The following is a 21,534-nucleotide window of genomic DNA, read 5'->3' as shown; positions in this document are numbered from 1 at the left end:
GCCCGAGCCCTAAAAAGGAGTGGGAACATGAGTATTGGCGAACCTTACTAGAGGCTAACAGGGGTGTGAGGGGGGACGGGAAGGTCGTCAAGTCGTGCAGGATGCAGGTTCGATCCCAGACCTCAAGCGGGACTCTCGTAATGAAGGAGGCATATAGATTTGGGGGCCGGTGTTGACGATGCATGAAAGACACCTCCTGTAATGGACGCCCCGCTACCGCCTGGTCCTGGAACAACCAATGTCGTTCCGATTCCCATTTTCTCCATTCACAAGGGTCCGGAGCTGGGTCGCCTGGTAATAGAGTTGTAAATCGGGCAGGCCCAAACCACCGCCCTCCGGAGGAAGCATCGCCAACCTCAGTTTGAGCCTGGGCCGTTTCCCGTTCCAAACTAACTGAGCCAATTCTGATTGTGTGCGGTGGATCCATCCCTCCGGGGGACGAACCGGGATAGCCCGAAAAACGTACAGGACTTGCGGGAGGATCGTCATCTTTACCGCTGCCACTCGGCCCAGCCAAGAGAGCGGGAGGTGCCGCCACCACCCGACCTCCGTACGAATAGTGCGACTAAGGTTAGCGTAATTGATACGCACCGTGTCCGGCAGCATGGCCGCCAATTGTATGCCCAGGTAGGGGACAGCACCATCCGCCCATCGGACGGGGAACTGCGCTTCCAGCGAGGCCCGCGTCTGCTCCTCCAGGGAGAGATCAAGGGCTACTGACTTCGCCATATTAACTTTAAAACCAGAAGCTTTTGCAAACGCATCCAGGATGGCCACACCAGCCGGCAGAGACGCCGCAGGGGAAGCAAAGGAAAGCAGGACGTCATCAGCGTATAAGCTGATCGTGTGGATATAAGCCCCAAATTTAATTCCTCTAACGGTCGGATGCGTTCGCTTGGCCTGCGCCAGGGGTTCCATATACAGCGCGAAGAGCAAATGTGAGAGCGGGCACCCCTGCCGAGTTCCGCGTTCGATGGGGAATGTGGGTGATGAGCAGCCATTTACCCGAACCGACGCTGTGGGGAAGGTATAGCAATTTAGAATCCACGTGCGGAATTTCGTTCCTAACCCTGCCTTGATGAGCACCTGCTCCAAGTACGGCCAATGAACACGATCGAAGGCCTTCTCCGCATCAATCGCCAACATCATGAACTCTCCCGGTAGCCTAGAGGCCCGTTCCACCAAGTGGAGCGCCCTTTTTGTATTATCGACCGTTTGTCGCTCCGGGATAAAGCCGGCCTGGTCCGGGTCAATCAGACCTTGCATGAGTGGGCCCAACCGTTTCGACAGTATACTGGTGTAAAGCTTTAGATCTACATTAAGTAATGATATAGGGCGGTAGGCCCCACAATGTGCTCGGTCCTTCCCCGGTTTGGGAATGACTGAAATCATGGCGCCCATCAGGTCTCTTGGGTTGGCGCCGGGGTCTGAGAAGGAATTAAGGAGGGCAGTCCGCAACGGTGCAACCTGGGGGCAGAAAGTTTTGTAAAAGGCGGCGGTGAAGCCATCCGGTCCCGGCGCCTTGGCTAGTTTGAGGCGAGCAATCGCGGCAATGACCTCCTCAGGACGGATCTCCCTGTCAAGGAGTTCCGACTGGTCTGTCGATAAAGTCGGTAGGGACACCGAGTCCAGGAAGGCAACACCATCCGCCGGATCTAGTTTAGCTTCTTCATATAATGCAGTATGAAAGTCACTGAATGCTTGCGCTATGGCTCCATCCTCGGTTACCATTTCCCCTCTCTGCGTGCGTATCTCCTGCACCGAGTGTCGCTGTTGCTGCTCGCGGAGCGCACGGCCCAGCAACCTCCCGCACCTGTCGCCCCCTGTGTAGTATGCATGTCGCACCCGTAGTGGCGCATATTCTGCTCTATCTTGGTCTAGTATTGCTAACTGTTGACGCGCTACGCGTAGCTGTTTCCACACCTGCGGCGCCCCCGTCCTCTGGTGTACCTGTTCCAGTTCCTTCGTACGGGAAGAGAGCTCTTCCCTCTTACGGGCCCTCTCCGCATTTTCTGCCGCCGCGATTGCAATGAATTCACCCCGTATGACTGATTTGAGCGCCGTCCAATGGGTCGCATATGAAGTGTCTGTTGGCTGTTTGTGCACCAGGTACTCAGCTATAGCTCCCTTGATTTTGGCCACTACCTCCTGTCTGTGCAATAACGTGTCCCTCAATCTCCAGCAACGCGCGCTGCGCCCAGCCGGCGGAAAGGTGAACACCGCCGTGAGAGGTGCGTGATCAGAAAGCGCTGCTGCTCCTATCTCAACGCTTGACGCTAGCGCTCTAAACAAAGTAGATGTTAGAAAGTAATCTAGGCGCGCATAGGTTTTGTGGGCGTTGGAGTAATACGTGTAGTCCCGGTCACCCGGGTGGAAGGAGCGCCACAAGTCCGTCATACCCAGCTCTGTCAATCTGTTCCGTCCCCCTTCAGATAGTGTGCCTGCCTGCGTGGATCGCTGCACTGATCTGTCAAGTAGGTTGTCAAAAACTAAATTGAGGTCTCCCCCAACCGGAACGTGTCTATCAGGTGCAGCCGCCGCTTCATTAATCACTTGGTTGATAAACCTCTCCTGTCCCTCATTTGGTGCATAAACCGCAATTACCGTGAAGGTGTTGGCTCCCAGTGAGAACCTGCAGGATAGGAGTCGCCCCTTCAGCTCGGTCCCCCGGTGTAGCATCTTCCCCTTAAATCGCCTTGATACCAGGATTGCCACCCCTGCAGTCTTTGTGGTTGCGGAGGAGAAAATTTGTGTTGGAAAGTGACGGGACTTAATCCTATGACAATCTTTAGCTAGCAAACGCGTTTCCTGGAGGAGACAGATATCTGCTTTAGAATTCTCTAGCAGGGACAGCACCGCCCGCCTCTTAATGGGATTGTTAAGCCCACGCACATTCAACGTGAGAACACACAACTCAGTCACAGGCATAAAGAGTCATTCCCCACACGCGCTCCGAGACACCATCCATTGGCCGAAACGTCAGCCATGGCCCGTTTGGTAGTTGCCCCGATCACCCGGGACCCTCAGGTCTTCGCAGCTCACCGCCCCCTTTCGTCCCAGCACACTCTCGGATCCGGAGTTTCCCCCCCTCACCAACAACACCCCCCTCCCCACCATGAACAAAACCCTTTACAACCCCAATCCCTCCCACAAACCCAAGATACAAACTTTGATAGTCCTTCATCCAGAGATGAATAGGAAATGTCTCTCAACACGGGGTAGTTTTACTAGGGCGTTCGGGATCACTCTCCCGCCAACGGCCACGTGTATTGAACGGGTAGTAATGCCACCAGATCATCGTAGGGCGTTCACCCTGTGGGTCAGCACCCCCATCTATAGCTACTGCCTCCAATGCTGCACCCTGGCCCTCTGCAATTTTTCCGTCGCTGGAGGTTTCGTCACTCTTTTCCATCGCCGTGGTTGGTGCCATTGGGGCCTGTGTTCCCCCGTCTCTGAGGTGGTTCTCTGGGTCTCGTCCTCGTCCTCCGGCTGCTCAATTCCCAACAGACGGCAGGCTTCTGAAACCGACCGTAGCTGGTGTTGCTTGTTCTCCAGCCTAAAAACCAGACGGAAGGGGTGCCCCAGCTGTATGGAATGTTCTTTTGCTGTAAATAGGAAGTGACAGGTCTGAAAAGACGACGCTTGTTTAGTGTGAGGGCCGCCAAGTCCTGGAAGAGCAAGGGTGACGTGCCCTGGAATGAGAGCGGGTGCTTCTGTCGTGCCCTCTGCAGTATCTCCTCCTTGGTACGAAAATCCTGGGCGCACACCAGTATATCTGGGGGGGGGGGGGGCGCCGTCGATGCTCTGGGGGACCCGTTCTGTGTGCCCTATCGAGCAGGAGGGCCGAGTCCAACGGGCGCCCCAGCACATGATTGAAAAGTTCCCGGCATAACGGAACACGTCTTGGGTGGCCACGGATACGGCAACATTGCGAATGCGGATGTTGTGTCGTCTCGAGCGGTTCTCCAAATCTTCCATGTGGAGCTGAAGATCCACCTGCTGGTCGTGTAGGCGGATGATTTCTTGCTGTAGAGCCGCCAGTTCCGTGTCCTTGTTGTCGCTCTTGGTTTCAAGGTCCGCCACCCTTTCACCTAGACCATCCACGTCCCGTCGGACTTCTTTAATTTCGCTAGTAAATTCTGTTTTGAAGTTTTGGATGTCATCCCGCAGGGAAGTAAAGAGGGATTCCAAAAACGCCTTCGTGATGGGTTCCGACCCGCTGTCTGTGCCCTGCTCCATTTTCCTCGGGCCTGGAATCGCGGTGTCTTTTTGTGGTGGGGTCTGTGGTTTCGCAAAAAGGTCTTTCACCGTCTTGCCGCGGTTGCCTCTGTTAGCCGACATCTCAAGGCCCCTCGGACTGTAGGTCTAGTCCCTTCCCCTGCAGGGCGATTCTGGACCGTCGCGACGTCCGCACTGCCACCCTGCCACGGTCGGCGCTGTCGTCTCCCCTGCGCGCTGCTGGCACCCTCTCTTTGTCTCTCATTCCAGAGCTCCGGAACCGATGCTGTAAAAAGGCCGTCGGCGGGAGCAGCGAAGTTACACGTCTGCTCTCGCCGCCATCTTGGCCACGCCCCCCCCACCCTCCTTTTTGCGGACGACACGCTTTTGTTGTCCAAATCTCCTATGGGCTTGCAAAAACTCCTTAACAACTTCCAGATCTTCTGCTCGGAGCGGGGCCTATCAATTAACACTGACAAAACAAAATACCTAGTGATGAATCCCCCAAAAAATCTTGCCCGAGTCCCTACCCTGAATCTTGTCCCCTTGGAAAGGGTCACTGTGTTCGACTACTTGGGTATACGAATATCACATACCATGCAGTGGACCCCACACCTTTGTAAAATGCTGTTAACCCATAAAAGGGTAGCTGGAGCATTGCTCAAGGAGCAGCGTTCCTGCTCAATAAGACCAATAGCCCCAGTAATTGACATCTATAAGGCTAAGGGTGTTAGCACTGCCCTTTACGGGGCAGAGCTATGGGGTACAAACAGCATAGATGAACTAATGAAATTACGCTAAAGGGCTATCTGAAGTTATGTCATTGCCTGGATGGCACAAAATAAAGTGGTTAAAAGATCTAAAAACCCTGCTTGGCAATCTGGGTCTAAGAGAGGCATGGGATGGTAGGTCTTCTCCTCCCAAGATAACCTTAAAGAGCCTGTATTGGAATTGAGTTGCGTTTCAAACCAGTACTAACCAAGATCTGGGTAGGCTCACGGATGATTTTCTGAAGTTTAAGGATCTACCGATCCGCGAACTTTATTTGGACATCATCTCGAAACCTTTCGATAGGGCCCTTTACTTCAGATTCAGGGTTGGGGCTCTCCCTGTGCGAGCTTTTACAGCTCGCTGGAAACCCCCAGCCCAGACAATAGTATTTTGCCCCATTTGCCCAACCAGGCCAGAAATTATACCGCATTTTATGTTCGAATGCCCGGAGTACAGGCTCCCAAGAGATAGGTGGCTTAAACCACTGTGTCGGCTGTTAGGCACTAGGTCCCATAATGAGGCGCTGCTCATCTTAATAGCAGACTCACAGCCAGTGTATGCTTGTGGTCTATCTAAATTTTTAGCATGGGCATGGCAAATTAGAAGCAAAAGGCTTAAATAAAATGTTTAATTAGATTTTAAATCAATTGCCTCTAATGAGTTGTATTTTGTAAATAATGAATTCAAAATTGGTGTAAATAGATTATCTTGTGTTTTTTATCTTAAACTGTGTCTTTTTAAATGTGAAGCTTTTATGATATGTTTTTATCGAAATAAAGCCTTTTGACTGACTTTATTGGATATCTGATTATTTTGTGGGGCTACTTTCAAGAAAAATCTGACATTCTGGTGATGCCAAATTCAAATGCAAACTTACACACTGTGTGAGAAGTTGGCCTGATGTATGATGTCTCCAATTCTGGGGGCACCTTATATCAGTCCAAACAATCCCTTATGGTGATGGTTGTAAGTCAACCTTAAAGACAAGCTATCCTAAAAGTTATCGAGTTACAGTTTTAAGAGTCTTCCGACTGGACTAGAAGGACAACACTTTAGACTTAGACACTAGAGGTGTAAACCACTACATGAGCACCGGCGTTCAAGAGTTACCTCACCCACAGGAAGCGGGTGCACAGGTGCAAAAGCGTGTCGGGTCTCATCGTGTAGATCTATGGAGCCTGGAGATGAAGATGCTGCAGGCGACCAGTTGAGAAGAGTCCGGTGTGATCCAAGGGTGGATCGAAGGTGTAGAGTACCTGAAAGCAGAGGGGACAGAGTCTGGGTCACTAGCCAGTGACCAGGAAGGAACCAGGCAATGTCGGGCACAATCAGGTGGTTGTCGTGAAGCTTGTCTCCGCTGCCACGTGGTCTCTGGGGCACCGAGGATGTCCTGGAGTGAATCACGAGCTGTCCCACGAAGGCTCTCGCTGTCGGCGGTGTCGGCTTCCGGATCGGAGTCAACAGGCCTTGGCAAATGCAACCCACGCAGGATTCGAAGATCGCTTCTTACTCAGACCAGCAAGGTCAGAGCGGGTGCTCCTTTTCAGGGGAGCGAGGGCCAGTCTGGAGCAACCAGACTAGCAGAGCAAATTCAAAGGTTAGTCGGTACTGGGGCCACTAGCCAATGGGCAAGCGACCGGACCAACGCGTCGAGCAGGAAAATGCAAAAGGGCCCCACGCAGCACTCGATGAGTGTGGAGGGGTGAGCTTCGGTGCAAAAGCTGCTCGGGGCTGGAGTTTCTCAGACTCCAATGTACAGCTTCGAGGGAGCCTCGGATGCTGCACGGTCAGCACTTCGTAGTTTTTCCAAGATGGCCGGCCCCACGCTTCAGGTCGCCTCCACGGGTCTCAGCTTTGCAGGGACTGTGGATCGGGCTGTTGGAAGGCAGGAACGCTGGGTCTTGTCTATCTGTCGCTCGAGTTCCGGCGGGAACTGCCACAAAGCAAACGGTGACGTGCTGGATGGTGCCTGTTTGCACAGGGTGGTCACTCCTTGACCACAAGGGAGATTCTTCAGTCTTCCACGTCGAGTGGGATGTCGATGGGTCCAGAGTTTCGTTTCATAAGTTTCAGTCAGGATAATCTGATGTGCATCAGCACAGCTCCTACCTTTATTCCAAATCAAGGGGCTGGATTACCTGCTAGGTCCCTCCTATGGGTGGGACCCAGGAAGGGGGTGGTTACACCCCTTTCCCTTTGTCCAGTTTCGTGCCAGAGCTGGGGCTGGAGTGCCGCAGAACCAGTTTGACTGGATTTTGCATGGGACACCTTGTGTGCCCCAGGCAGTGTCTAGTTTCTTTCAACCCTCCCTGCCCCAATCCACTATCTCCTGTCTGGGGTGGTGTAGCACCTCCCTGTGACAGGAAACCCTTTGTCCAGGCCTCCCCTGCCAAGTTTCGGTCAGCAGCAGGAGATCAGACTTGTGTCGGGGCAGCAGCATCCATTTTGTGATGCTGAGGCTCTGGTTAGGATTAACCGCGTTTTAAGTAAAGTAACATGTCTTCTCCCTCTAGAAGGGTGGAATGCTACCCCGTCGCCAGAACTGGTGAGGGGGTAGTATTCCAAAGTGTATGACCCCAAACACGACATGTTTTGATAAAGCCAAATCAAAGTTAGCATTAACCGCGAGGATTATAATGCACTTAAGAGTATATGGTATGGCAATACCCTGGAACATCAGTAAGGAAATGGTTCCGAACACTGCAGACAGGCTCAGCTCATGCTAAAGCACCATCTCACATAAAGCCAAGCACTCTGCCTCCAGGATTGTAAAGGCCTGCCATAGGAGTGACTTATAGGTGCATATGTGTCCAGATATAGGTTTAGACATAGGTATACTATATCTAAGCAAGGGGTGAGTACACCACCTTGCCCCAGCTGAGTGATCAGCCAGTTGTGTCGATTTAAAGGACCAGCCAGGGGTGGCAAAAGATATGCTGCAGCCCCTGGTAGGCCTTGTATGCACCTATGCCCTGGGCACCTATAGTGCACTGTACAGGGTCTGATGAGGTGTCCAGTACCAATTTAGTTATGCACCTAGGGTACATGGAGTCCATTTTAAGAGAGAGCAGATAGCCTGGGGCCCTGATTAGCATGATCCCAGGCCAACTAAGTCGAAAACCAGCTAAACACAAGGCACACAATCTGGGGTAACCATAGTCAGGTATCCACCTTCCTACACACTGCTTAAAACAGCTCCAGATATTACTGATTATATGACTCCACTCCAGGGGTTTTCTGGGAGATGGAGTAGATGACAGTAAGTGGGCTGGTCTGTCCAAAGAATAACTGAGTGTGCTGTTGAGGGCAGACCGAAATAGCTGGGGGATGATGAAGATAGATCCATTCACAATTGATCATGTTTATAGTTTCAAATTATATTTTTTGTTCTAGGTTGAATATAAACTTGGATTTCACGTTGACAATCCTTTGGCTATGGACCTGCCACAAGCCAATATTTCGATACAGGGAGAGATACCACGCTCCTTATCAGGTAAGTTAACTATACTATTGCTACTTGGACAGATACTCAAGGAATGATTGGTTGAAAAAAATCAATGACTAGTCGAACCAATATGTTGTATCTGCTAAAGAGTTGCATGGTTATAGTCGGTTGTGCATAACCACTTGCTTGCAATCTAAATTTGAACAATTTCAGAGCTTTTTAATTTAGTTTCTTTTAAGGTTTCAGTTGCATAACCAAGTTTTCAAAAGTGACAAACTTTTTTCCGTCAAAGAACTTGATTTGACCTTTCTTAATTTCCTGTAGTGTTCATATGTAACTTGCATTTACTTTATAAAAGTGCACCGTGCAATAGATTATTAAATGATGATCTTATCCGAGTTATTGGCCAAATGGTTTACCAAATACATTTTATGCTCATTCTATGTAAAGGAAGGGAAAAGCCTAATCCTTAGACTCCTGTTATTGTATTTCAACTCTAATGAGAACATGTATCATTTGGAGTCTGTTGTTGGTTATGACGGCGATGAAACAAGCAAACTTGTTTGATGATCGTGTTTACTTCAACAGTGATGGGGGTAGAATGGTCTCCACACTCTGTATAAACATCAAGTGACTTCTTGAAGCTATCTTTGCCATTTGTGTTGATAAAAGCAAGTCAGATGATGAGTGGTCTTTTATTCTAGAACATTAAAGAAAGTACTGTACCTCAAGCCTGCTGCCTACTCTACCGGATCATGCTTTCCAGTCCTCGGCTCCCTGTCATGTGACACATTTCTTTTTTTGTTGTTGTGTTTTTTTGTTGTTTTTTTATAGTTTCACAGCAGCATGATAACACAAAGCCATATACAGTATACAATAAATAACAATGGGAAGATACAATCATACACATAAACGCATAAATACATAAATAAATAAGTCACCCCTCAACATAATCACGGAAGGCACCCCAAATACGTTTACCAATCTGGCGTTTCTTAAAGCCTTTAACAGAAAAAGTCCCCATTCTAGCTTACATAGATTATACATTTTTGCCATCCATAGCTCAAATACTGGTGGATCTTTCTAGTTTGTCACCCATTGCGATTCCGCAAATTATTTGTAAGGAAGTGAATGACAGGCAGAATCCTCGGGTTCTATTAAAATCTGGAGTCTCCTTGCTGGTATTCATACATGATGCTTAGAAGTTCAACACAAATCTCAAAAGTGAGTACTTGTGTCACTCGGCTATTTTACTTTTTTTATATGGCGCTCTCTATTTTGAGGGTTATTTATATTAGTACTGCTCTTGCCTATTGGATCAGATGGTTTCAAAAAGGTCTGAAAGCTGCCGAAAACCACAAATCAAGTGACCGAGTAGTGCTGTGGCAATCAGACAGTGCAGGCTTCAGTTCTCATTTCTAAAGTAATACCCTAAAGCTGTCACAACCACTGAAAAGGTTCCAAAATAGTCAGATCCACTTTCCCTTCAACCTTAATTTCTCTTTGTTATCACAATCAAAGGACGTGTGAGCTTTGGACGAACATATATGCCCTAATGCAGAGATTACACGCCTTTTGGGAAGACTCCCTGGACTTTGCACTGGTAGACATTGTGCAGCTTGTGACATTCACCCATGATGCTGTGGATGTCTTTTATGAATCTGTGAGAAATGCTATATTTGATCATGAACAGCAGTTTAATCGTTTCCATTTGCTCCTTTTTACGAGTGTAGCACTGTGCTTTTTAGGTCTCGCTACAAATGCAGCGGAGCTGCTTCGCTAGCGAAGACTCTATTGCTGTGGCTTTGGTGCGCGAAGGGATACAGGAGGTTAGCACGTGCGGACAGGCGATGTGCCCCAACCTGTCTTCTTGTTTTCAAATATGGCCATTCCAGATAGGAATTAGGGTAATGTAAGGCTTTTCTGGGAATGTTGCAGCTTTTGAATTCCAATGCTTAAGTGGGACGAAATGCCCACTAACGCTCTTGAGTGGGGACAGCATTTCTTCCCCCAAAGGATATTCCTTGCGTAGCAGCTCTCATGTTGTGGACAGGTGAAGTTCTTCCACCAGGCATGAATGACACAGGGCAACAAGGGCTCTAGCTCCTTGCAGCCCGTTCGGACCTAAATCTGTCTGGGAAGTTAGGGTTTCGAATGAGCAAGAAGACTGCCAAGAGTAAGTTAGTGTATTTATCATATTCATTTGGAGGTTTTGTAAAGTGCTGCATGTATCCATTAGATTACTTCAGAGTTCCGAGAATTTTCAGAAGAGAGCATCACTGAAGGACTAGGATCTAAAGTTCAGTCGAGTGGGTTAAGAGAAGCATTAGCCTTCAATTGAAAACGGTGTTGAACTTTAACCTTAGTCAAAAGCATGACTAAAATCGTCAGTTTTCTGAACTGCTGGTGAATGGGTTTGGATCACAGAGTAAAGTTGTGAGTATTCCAAAGCCTAGGTTGTGGTCACCATATTTCACCTGCTGGAATAAATGTTGGTTGTTCAGATATTCAAACGCCAATAGTAGGTTTCTAGGAGGCGCATAATGAAGTGACAGTTTTTCAGCTTTTATTCTAGTAGGCTTTGTGGATTGGGAGGGGACCTTCAATTTCATCCCAGAATCAATTGCAGTCACTTTGTATCCTTTTTGCTTTGTGTAGTTTAGGAAAAGGCGAATAACTACTGTTTCACATTATAAACTCAAAATTAGCTCAACTGTGTATGTACTACTTGAGATTCCCGGTACATTGGCTTGGATGAGGAAGGGCGCTCATTCAGACAGACATCGCTAAACTTATTTTCAGACAATACTGTATAATAACAAGTTCTTCACCTTTCATTTGACTGCAAGATACTATTTGTATCAGTTGTGTAAAAGATTCGGACACCGGGGCTGGGACAGTTAAATCTGTTTCTGCATTTACAGAGTCCTTTGAACAACACCAACAACATGTTCTGTTCATGTTTTTTTGAGCGTTTTTGTTCGAGGTGCTATTTAATTACTTAAATAGTTGAAAGTTGCATAAACTTCCTAGGTATTGAACCAAGGCTGCCCGCATCTAATGTAAAGTGTATAACTGTAGTAGTAATATAAAAGACAGAATGTATGTGAACAGTGATAAATAAGCATGAGTAAATACTATGTGAGAGAGAAGAATATACAAAATCATAGAAATCACTAAGCTTTTTTCAAATAAACCACCTTTAAATTCCTTGCACGTTCTGGGACAGTCCTCCATTACAAAGTATCAGTCCTTCATTACAAAGTATCCAGTTGTTCTATTGGAGAACAAGGGTTCCAGCCCCCCACCCACTCATATCGCTAGGTTCACCTCCCAGGGGTTTAGCATTTAATTAAATATATTATTGTCCAAGGGAATAGTGTTTCAGACTATTTGTCCTGTAAAAAACACTTTTCTCCTTTGTGGTTCCATTTAGTGAGGTGATAAAACAATGCAGTGTTTTCACTGTATCAAATCTGTCAGAACTCTAGCAAAGCTCTTTTTTTATCTCCCTTGCGCAAATCTACATAAAGCCCCTGAAAGTTGGTGGGACGTGCTAGTTCCAATGTTGGATTGCTTGAGAATTGGTGCACCCCTTCAAATGTATTGTTTAAGGGTTTTCACCAACACCTCTCTAATCTCAAGCCACACTGAAAAAGGTTGGACATTTACTTCTGACAAGGGCAGGAAAATGATTCTTCAGGGTAGGTAAAATAAGAATGGGGTGACACGAAAAGTGAATTTGCAGTAATGTAGGTTTCTGCACGAGCTAATGTGTACATTTTCTCATGCGGAAATGGAAGTCACAAATTCACAAAAGAAGCAGTTTCCTTGCCTGCTTTTATAAACTGATAATTCTTTAAAGTTACAAATCTGCACCAGTGCAAGGACTTAAATGCGGGTGCACTCTTGATGAACCATTAATAATCTTGTTTTTTCAAGTTGCACATTCTTTGAGTGGTTTTTATTTTGAAAACAAACCATTGCCAATAGTGCTTTGTGGAATCTGTATCAATTGTTACATTTTGCAAACAACTGTATATGTTTTAATAGTGAAACTACTATCAATAATCAAGCAGAGCTCACTGCATAAATCTAAGTGCTCACCCTAATAGTGAAGGTTTGGTATCAATAAACCAGTCGTACAAATTTGAACAATTTATACATTGTCCTTAGCCGCAAACAAATGTGTCCTGGGCATTAGTTGATTGGATTTCCACACCTCTACCACCTTCTTGTGGTTAAGATCTCCTCATGAAAAGTGAGAAACCTCAGGGTTTGGTGTACCAGATATTTGTGTCCATGGTGGGTGAGCGAGACCATCTGCTCAAGGTTTTGTGCTGTTCGAAAACAAAGTGAAGGGCTGCATGTAATTCTGGACCATTATTATTTAAAAATCTCCTTCCCTGATGAAAGTTAAAATGAAGCCCTGTGCACAGACCGTTACCTACCTTTAAGTCAGGGGTTGACTTTGTACATTGCAACTGTAGAGCACCGCTTAAATCCACAATTCCTGATGTTTGTGGCTGGAATATTCGTTGTCCTTCAGTTGATGACTGGTTGGATAAACCACTTTATCCAAAAGCTGCAGCACCTTTTCACCCAGGTCATTGCTCTCTTCACTGATCAGGGTTTTATTTTTTTATAAAGTGCGTATATCCACTCTGCTCTCATAGATGTTTGAGTTTATTGGATTCCCGGTGAATACAGGAATCTGGAACACTTTTTGTCTTTTGTGTAGACTGTGTCTGTACAAAGCAACGTAATATAGGGGAGAGGGGTTGGCCTAACGGCTAAGGCGCTCAACCTCGGACATGGGGATCTGGGTTCGAGTCTCGGTAACGACGCCAAAAACCCCCTGTGATTATGGGCAAATCACTTAATCTCCCCGTGCCTAAAATGAAAGTGTGTAACGTAACTGGTGCTATGTAAAGCGCTCTGATAACTGATTCGGTTCGGTTCTAGTTCGCGCTATATAAAACTCTGCAAAAAAAAAAATATATTCCCAACTCAGTATTCCCATTTGGGTTGATGGGTATAAGGACCTCAAGTATTGTATGGGCACTTGGACCTTCTGGTTTCCCTCCACTTGCTGTTCACCAGATTTCATATAGCCTACTGGAACATGAAGGATCTCCCCCCTAGATTTCTTGAGGCTGGCTTCCCACAAGAGTTGGGAAGAGTTCCATTAGTGGTTCACAAAGCATTCTCTTGTGGTCTTTTTTTTGTCCTTGCTATATCAGGAGGTCTCAAACCTTTTGTGCTTAGAATTTTAGACCTATAGCAGATCACATAAAAAAGCATGTATTTGTGAGAAAGTCCCATCTTTCTGCATGGTTGCCCCCACTTTTTTGCTGAATTGCTGATGTGCTTTGACTGAGTGTGCCCTGGGCTCCTGTTAATCAGGTACCCAGTGTGAGAAGTTGGCCTGGCATATGCCGTCCACTATCCTAGTGGGCACCTTGCACCTGTCCAAACGACCCTTATTGATGGTAGGTTTAAAGACAACCTATATAGAAAGCTATCCTAGTGTTAGCTGTGGAGAGCAGCCTTCAGGCTAAGTCTTGAAGGAATGTAAAGCAGCTTGTTTTACCCATCTATAATCTCATGAATGACCAAATGAAAGGAGAACCACACCAGGTATATATATATATATAAAATATTTATTCTAAACACATCCCTCTAGTCGCTTTATGAGGCTAGAGGCAAAAGTACATTCAGTAAACTTATTTAGCACACAGTCAATTAGCACAATATATGTTGAGCCCTAGGGGCGTACCAAACCATATATTAAGGAAGTGGTATAAGAACCACGACTGACATAGATACAAGGCCTAGAGCCTTTAGAACCGCTGAGGCCACCAGGAACCTCCAATGGTAGAGACGTGTGCAGTGTCTAAACACAGCTGCGAATCACCATTAACTTCTATGGGGAAAGTCACAATTTGAATTTTAAAGATTAAGGACAATTAGAAGAGGACTTGGAGCTAACCCCTTTAAAACTAGGCAGTTCTAGAGTCAATACCCACGGGAGCACTGGAGTACTCCAGTTACCTCACCCAAGGAAGTATAGGTGTCTAGGTGTCTTTTGGGGTCTGGTTTCGTCGTTGATTTCAATGGCGATCTGCTGGCGACCAAGTCTAAAGTGTCCGGGTAGATACAAGGGTGGATCGGAGGTCTGAAGAACCTGAAAGCAGAGGGGACAGAGTCTGGGTCACTAGCCAGTGACCAGGAAGGCAATGAGCGGATGCCCACTGATGTCGGGTGATTTCAGGTGAAGAAGGTGAAGCTGGACTCTACAGCCACGAGGACCAGGAGGCGTCGACGACGACCAGGAGCTGAATTCGAGCTGTCCCACGAAGGATGTCGAGTGCTGCGGTGTCGGTTTCTGGATTGGACCCAACATTCCTTGGCAACAGCAACCCACGCAGAAAGCAAAGATTGGCTTTGGTGCAGACCAGCAAGGTCGGAGGGACTCACCACTCCGTTGGGGAGTCATGGCACGTCTGGAGCTACCAGGAAAGCCCAAGAAACAGAAGTTACCTTCATGGGGACCCACAAGTCGACGGACCAGGGATCGCAGGGGAGACTCGAGCGGAAAAGCTAGAAGTGGGTCCACAGAACACTCGTGGAGTGTAGGCCCACAATCTTCGGTGCAGATGATTCTCGGGGCTTGGACTACAAGTAGCCCAACGCACAACTTCGGGAAAGCTCGGGAAGTTGATGCACTTGCAAATGTGCACGGTGTCCAGGAGTTCCACGTCACCTGCTGGGATCCCGTGTCGGCCTCTGAGAAGTCTGGAAGTCCGTGTCCTGAGTTGCAGATAGTTCGGGGTCCGGCAGGAGCCTTGGAAATGAAGACCGGTAAAATGCTTCTTTGGTGCCTGTTTCAACAGGGGAGTCACCCCTTGACCCCAAGGGAGATTCTTCCGACTGCTAGTCGTGTAAAATGTCAAAGTTCCGGGATATATGTTGAAGATGTTCGTCTAGGTGTAATCTGAAGTCCTAAGGACTGGGGTCACATACTTCTACCAAGAAAGGGGGTTGGACATTCTCTGGGGACCCACCTATGGGAGGGTCAGGGAAGAGGGGTGGTTACACCCATTCCCTTTGTCCAGTTTTGCGCCAGAGCAGGGGCTGAGTGATTTCAAAGTGTTTGACACCAAACACGACATGTTTCCATGCAGCCATTCCAAAGTTAACATTTACCGCTAGGTTATAATGCACTTAAGAGTATATGGTCTGGTTGCATCAAAGAACAGCCTCAGAGAACAGATTCCGAAAGCTGTAGAGGGGTCCTGCTCATGCATGGGCACCCTCTCATACAAAACCAAGCACTCTGCCTTCAGGATTGATAAGGCCTGCCATAGGAGTGACTTATAGGTTTATATGTCTCACTGATTAAAGGTAGATATGGGTAGCCTATATCTTAGTAAGGGGTGCATGCACCACCTTACCCAGGCTGCAGTAGCAGACCTGTGGTGCCATTTTGGAAGGCTTCCCATGAGTGGCATAATACATGCTTCAGCCCCTGGTAGGCCTCTGGGGTACTTATGCCCTTAGTACCTAAGGTACTATATACTAGGGACTCACAAGGGTAACCCAGTAACCAATGTGGAGTGTACCTAAAGTACGTGCAATCAATTTAGAGAGGAAGCAGCTAGGCTGGGGTCCTGAATAGCAGCGCCCCAGCCAGACTAAAGTAAAAAAACAGTGGAGCACCAGCAAAAAGTGGGGGTAACCATAGTAAGCGGATCCTACTCTCCTACACCCAGGGCCTATGTCCTTTCCCTAAAACTGCATTGAAGCCTAAACCCAATTAGTATCTCTGGCCACAGGTCAGCCCCTGGTAAATGGTAACACAGGTACCCAGGGCACTGTGACCAGAGAAGGACTCTAAGGGCTGCAGCTCTTATTGTACCACCCCTAAAGGTCCTGTACAATTACACTCCCACACTGTTCTGCACCAAAACACGCAGCCTGCAAAGGCAAAGTGAAGAGTAGACATGGCACACATCTCTGTGTGCCATGCTTGCAACCCACTGCCCTGGCTTAGGTCAGTCACCCCTCTAGCTGGGTGCATTATACCATTGGTGAACCCCTACAGTGCCTAAGTCCATTCGTGGATATTGTAAGTGAAGTGCTGCCATTATGAGTATATGGTGCTGGGAGTTTGTCATTACGAACTCTACAGCCCCATAATGGCTACACTGAAAACTGGGAAATCTGAGAAACTACTAGCTGCAGATTCCTCAACGTAGAATTATCCCCAGGCCTGACACTGGATCTGGAAAACTTTTTTGCCGCAGCATCACTGCGCGGGGGGGGGGGGACGGCACCACGTGACCCCCGCCCTGACGTCGTCCACGTTCGTGACGTCAGCGAAGATACGTAAGTACCACCCCGGCGTGCCTATGTATATTTTTTCTCTTTTCCGCGTGCAACACGGCTCCGGATTGTGGGGCCTGGGTGAGCACCACGACTCGACGGATTGCAACGCCTGTCTGCACCGTAAGCCTAAATCACGGCAGGAGCGCCGGATAAAATTGCTGTTGGCGCACTTGTCCAGGTCGGTGTCATCCCAGCGTCCGTCTCCTACCTTGGAAGCAAGGAGCCGCCGGTTTCGTCTGCGACATCGTCCTTCTCCACGGCCCCAAGGGCGTGGTACGCTGGCTGGTAGGTCCTTTAGCTTGTCTCCGAGCCCCTGTCCTTCGGAGGTGTGTTCCGGGTCCCCTCGGGACATGCTCCCCCGTCTGTCGCCTTTCTACCCACCGTTTCCCGTCGTCGGGGCGACTAGGGCCCAAATGACAGCCTACAATGAGGCTCTGCAGGCTTCATTAGGCCCTCCTCAACCTCCTGAGAAGTCTGCGGATCCCTTTGCCCGCGCGGGGACTGCTATGGAGTTGCTGGTAGCTCCAGCACCGAAGGTTTCGGCTTCAGGTCGTAGGAGGGTGGTGTTGTCTAGGTGTGGTCCTTCGGGGCTTCCCTCTAAGGCACCTGGCATCCGTGCCTTGCCGCAAATCCCTATGGGGCTCCCTGTGGCGTTGCAGGAGATCTCCGGGACTCCAGGCTTGCCCCGAGTCCCCCTTATTCCTCTACGCAGGCGGCTGCCGAGACCGAGACTGAACTAGTGCGGTTTCTGCACCGGGAGCCTTCCTCCCCGGCTCCGGTGGAGTCACGGGTGGAGGCTGGGATCTGGGGTGCTTTTCCGAGTCCCTCTTGGTCCTCGACGCAGGCGGATGACCCGTCTGAGGCTGAGCCAGTGCCCTTTCGGCACCGCTCTTTTGCCGTACCGGCGTCGACCCTGCCTCGGTCTCCTGGGGAGCACATGGTTGCGGAGGTCGACCCGGCACCGCAAGTGACCACCCAGGCGCCGACCGACTTCGGTCAGGCGCTAGTGGCGGACTCCACGGAGCCGCACCGGCATCGGGTTCTTGATTTGTCTCCTGATGTTCCTTCATCTCCGGAGGTCTGACATCTGTTGGTGTCTTCCTCCCCGGATTCGGGGCGCCGTATTGTTGCCTTTTCGCCGGTATCTTCCAGGGAGGGCTCCTCGCCATCCCCACGGCCTAAATCCTCGAACCCTTCTTTCCGTGGCTCGTGGCTGGCTTTTCAAACAGGCCTCTCCGCCTTCCCCTGGAGCCCCTCAGGTTCCCCATTCTTCTGTGTATCCCCACTGTTCCGGGGCTGGCCGCTTCCTCCTACAGCAGGACTTTGTAACAGACGGCTCAGTCTGCAGCCGTCGCCCATTGAGGAATTACTTTCTCCTCCCCAGCGCCCTACGGAGGCCTGTGTTGCCTTTGTTCTGGATATTTCCACAGCTGCTGGTATTCTGAGGATGGGTGAACCTGTCACTCCATTTCCTACAGACAACTTCTTGGAAGTTCTCCACCAGGGATTGGGTGGACGGGAGTTGTTCCTTCCTTTTGAAGCGTCACCCCACAATTCTCTTATCGGGGCTTGAGGCGCCCTGCTACAGGCAATCCGGTGCCCCAGGCGCTGCTGAATCTGCCTTTCTTTCCACCCTTCTACTCAAGGCGCTCTTCTGAGGAATACCTTTCCGGACTTGTCTGTGGTGGTGTTTCCTCCGTCTTCAGAGGCCCGGTGGATAGATTCCTGGGGGTGTAATGTCTTTGCTTCTTCCAGTGCTGCCTTGCAGGTGCTTAACACTGTGTGTGTGTATTGACCAGGGCTACTTCCAGACTGTGGGACTCTGTGGAGTCCTTTCTTTCTCATGTCTACCATGAGTGTGCCCGTGCTGATCTGCGGGGCCATGTGTTGGATGGTAGGGAGTTGGCCATGTTTATTCTTTGTGCGGCTTTGGATGTTGCCGATGCTCTCTGCCGTGCTATGGCCACTTCTGTGGCTCTCCGTCGCCATGCTTGGCTATGTGATGCTGTTTTTCCTGAAAATATTAGGGAGCGTCTGCTTGACCAGCCCTTTGATGGGGTCCTGTTTAACACTCATGCAGACGCTGCCATTCAGCGTCTTCTTGCGGGGCTCCATCCTCCTCCTTCTCCTCAGTAGGCATGTTTGTTGCTCCTCCGGGACTTGGTGGGCAGTGTTATCCCACTTGCTCTTGGTGTTTGGAGTGGCTGTTACACTTTCTGTGTGGGTTGCTGTGCCCTCGGGGTCCTCTGGTTGGCCCCTCTCTTCAGTTGGCAGTTGGTTCAGCCCTCCTTTTTTGACAAAGATGACCTTTTGGCTGATTTCTAAGCCTTCTGTGGTTTCTGCCGCAGGTTTATAGTTTTGTTCTCTGATGCAGGATTTTTCTTCCTTAAGAGTGGTTCTCGTACTTTCTTGGTAAGTGTCCTACCCTACGTGGGGTACTTGTAGCTACTGTATAGCCTTGTCTTACGCTGGAAATGTGTGGACTCCTCCTTGCGGGTGCCTCGCCCTTCCTGGTGTCGCTGTATGCCGCTGCTGCGGTTTCTTGGCCATCTACGGCGTTGTGCTGATGTATTTTTGCCCTTTGTCTGCCGTTCGGCCTAGTCCTCTGTCTGGTGTTCTAGAGGGGTTATTTTCCTGTGTTATTGGCTTGCTTCGTCCTAGTTGTTTCTCCTCTTATCTTCCGGCTGGTCGCTTGTTGGCGCCCAGCTGCGCCCGCCTGGACGATGTATTCTGGACTTTTAGTCTTGTGGCGCTTGTCAGCGTCCAGCTGCGCTCGCCTGCTCTTCTGGTCTACGGCCAGGGGTCTTGGAGTGGGACCTGACGCCCCTGCTTCTTCTTTAGCAGGAGCTTTGTGGGACTATGTTTTTCTTCTCCCACCTGCCTTATTGCTGAGGTACATTTCTGTCTGGTCGGTTGACTTCCAGCAGTGATGGATTTGGCTGCCCTCTTCAGTGGGTGTGTTCCCGGTGGAGGGCTCTTGTCTGCGTTTCTACCCCTTCTCCTTGGAGTCTCTGGGTTGCTCTTCATCCTCGGTACTCCTCTGCGTTGCCTGTACCTCTGGGGCTTCCGGTGGAGGTCCCTGGTACATTGAATGCTGGCCTCCTTTTGTATTGCCCTAGCATTCTCCTGCTTGGTGAGGGCAGGGCTGCCTCTTTTGTCGTTATAACACTGTTCACACTGTTTCCGCTCCCTCCTCGGACCGCACAGCAGATTGAACGCTGTGGCGGCTCGAATCGGGGGTCAGCCGCCATCTTAGGGAGGTGCAGGGATCGCGGTCTAGGCTTTCAGACCCTCCCGCCCTCCCGGGGTATTTAAACGCTCTTCTTACACAGTCTGGTGATTGATACCAGCGTGTTATTTTCCTGAGGCGAAAAGCCGGGAAACATTACTATTTGCACATCTTATTTGCGTGTTAAAAGTGTGACTTTATTTTATAACTGTGTTCTTACTTTTAAACTTTTAAATTTTGCCAATTTGCACATACTTAAATCGTGATACTGTTCACACTGTTTCCGCTCCCTCCTCGGACCGCACAGCAGATTGAACGCTGTGGCGGCTCGAATCGGGGGTCAGCCGCCATCTTAGGGAGGTGCAGGGATCGCGGTCTAGGCTTTCAGACCCTCCCACCCTCCTCCTGTATAAATGTGTATCATTTCCCGTCCGCGCAGCGGGCGGGCGCAGCGGGCGCGCCGATGGCGCGCCGAAGGCGCGCCAAAGGCGTGCCCGTCTGCGCCCGTCCGCGCCCAACCGGGCCCCGGGGCCATAACCCCTGGTTCTTTTCCTTCAGCTTCGCGCCCATACTCTAGAAAACAATTACTTGATTTAAGACCTGTCACTACGCATATAACGCACTCCTTTGATCTGCTGGGAAATTTTCCTTTGCACTGCCCTGATTGCCCTTTCCTATTGAATACTCCTGATTTATGTAAAAGTCAACAACATTTAGTCACTAATTCTTCTCCTCCTGGCTTTACCTTCATCAGCCATAACTGTCGCTCTCTACCCAAACATAGACGCAATCTTTTTGATTTGCTTACCGATGAGGCGCCTGATGCACTATTCATTACTGAATCTTGGCTCAACGACAACTCTGGCCCTGATATCGCCGAAGCACTGCCCAGTGGCTATGCCATCGTCCGATGTGACCGTCCTGTAAGGACAGGAGGCGGTGTGGCAATAATTTTTAATAAAAAATACCAATGCCATGCTGATTCCATTACTCTGAGCAAATGTGATGCTCTTCACTTCAAGCTCACTCTAAACCCCAATTCTACTATTACTGGACTTTTAATGTATTGCCCTCCTGGCACTACTAATTCTTGGTACACCCAATTTTTGGATTACATAGCTTCTGTGCTCGTATCTTCCAGTAACTTTTTTGTCATTGGTGATTTAAATTTACATTTGGACAACCCCAATGATAAGGCTGCTGATAGCTGCATCACCGATCTTGCTGCTATGAATTTAACTTTACATAATACTGGCCCCACCCATAGGGATGGACATCTTTTAGATCCCATCTTTTCAAACTCCTCACTAATAACATGTCTTCCTGCCCTACCTGTCCCTTGGTCAGATCATTATTTAGTTAAATTCACTGTAGCTATTAATAAGACTCAGACCACATCCAATTCCTCTCTCAATTTTAAAAGGAGAATCTGGAAGAATTTGGATACTACAGCTTTTAACTCAAAACTGCTTGATCTTTT

The 21,534-nt window shown here is 49.0% G+C and overlaps 1 protein-coding gene across 2 annotated transcripts in view; it reads left to right on the top strand.

The window, feature by feature from the left end:
* RYK (receptor like tyrosine kinase) overlaps nt 1–21,534 on the top strand; it is a 985,672-nt gene that overhangs the window by 161,043 nt on the left and 803,095 nt on the right. For both annotated transcript variants that reach the window (XM_078665796.1, XM_078665795.1), the window contains exon 3: nt 8,383–8,482. In XM_078665796.1, coding sequence (XP_078521922.1) covers nt 8,383–8,482 — 100 coding nt within the window. The remainder of the gene's footprint in view (nt 1–8,382; nt 8,483–21,534) is intronic.

This window comes from Lissotriton helveticus, chromosome 11 (genome assembly GCF_964261635.1).
Source record: "Lissotriton helveticus chromosome 11, aLisHel1.1, whole genome shotgun sequence".
Lineage (NCBI taxonomy): Eukaryota > Metazoa > Chordata > Amphibia > Caudata > Salamandridae > Lissotriton > Lissotriton helveticus.
Note: the sequence above shows the minus strand (reverse complement) of the source record. Positions and strands in the feature narration are given on the sequence as shown.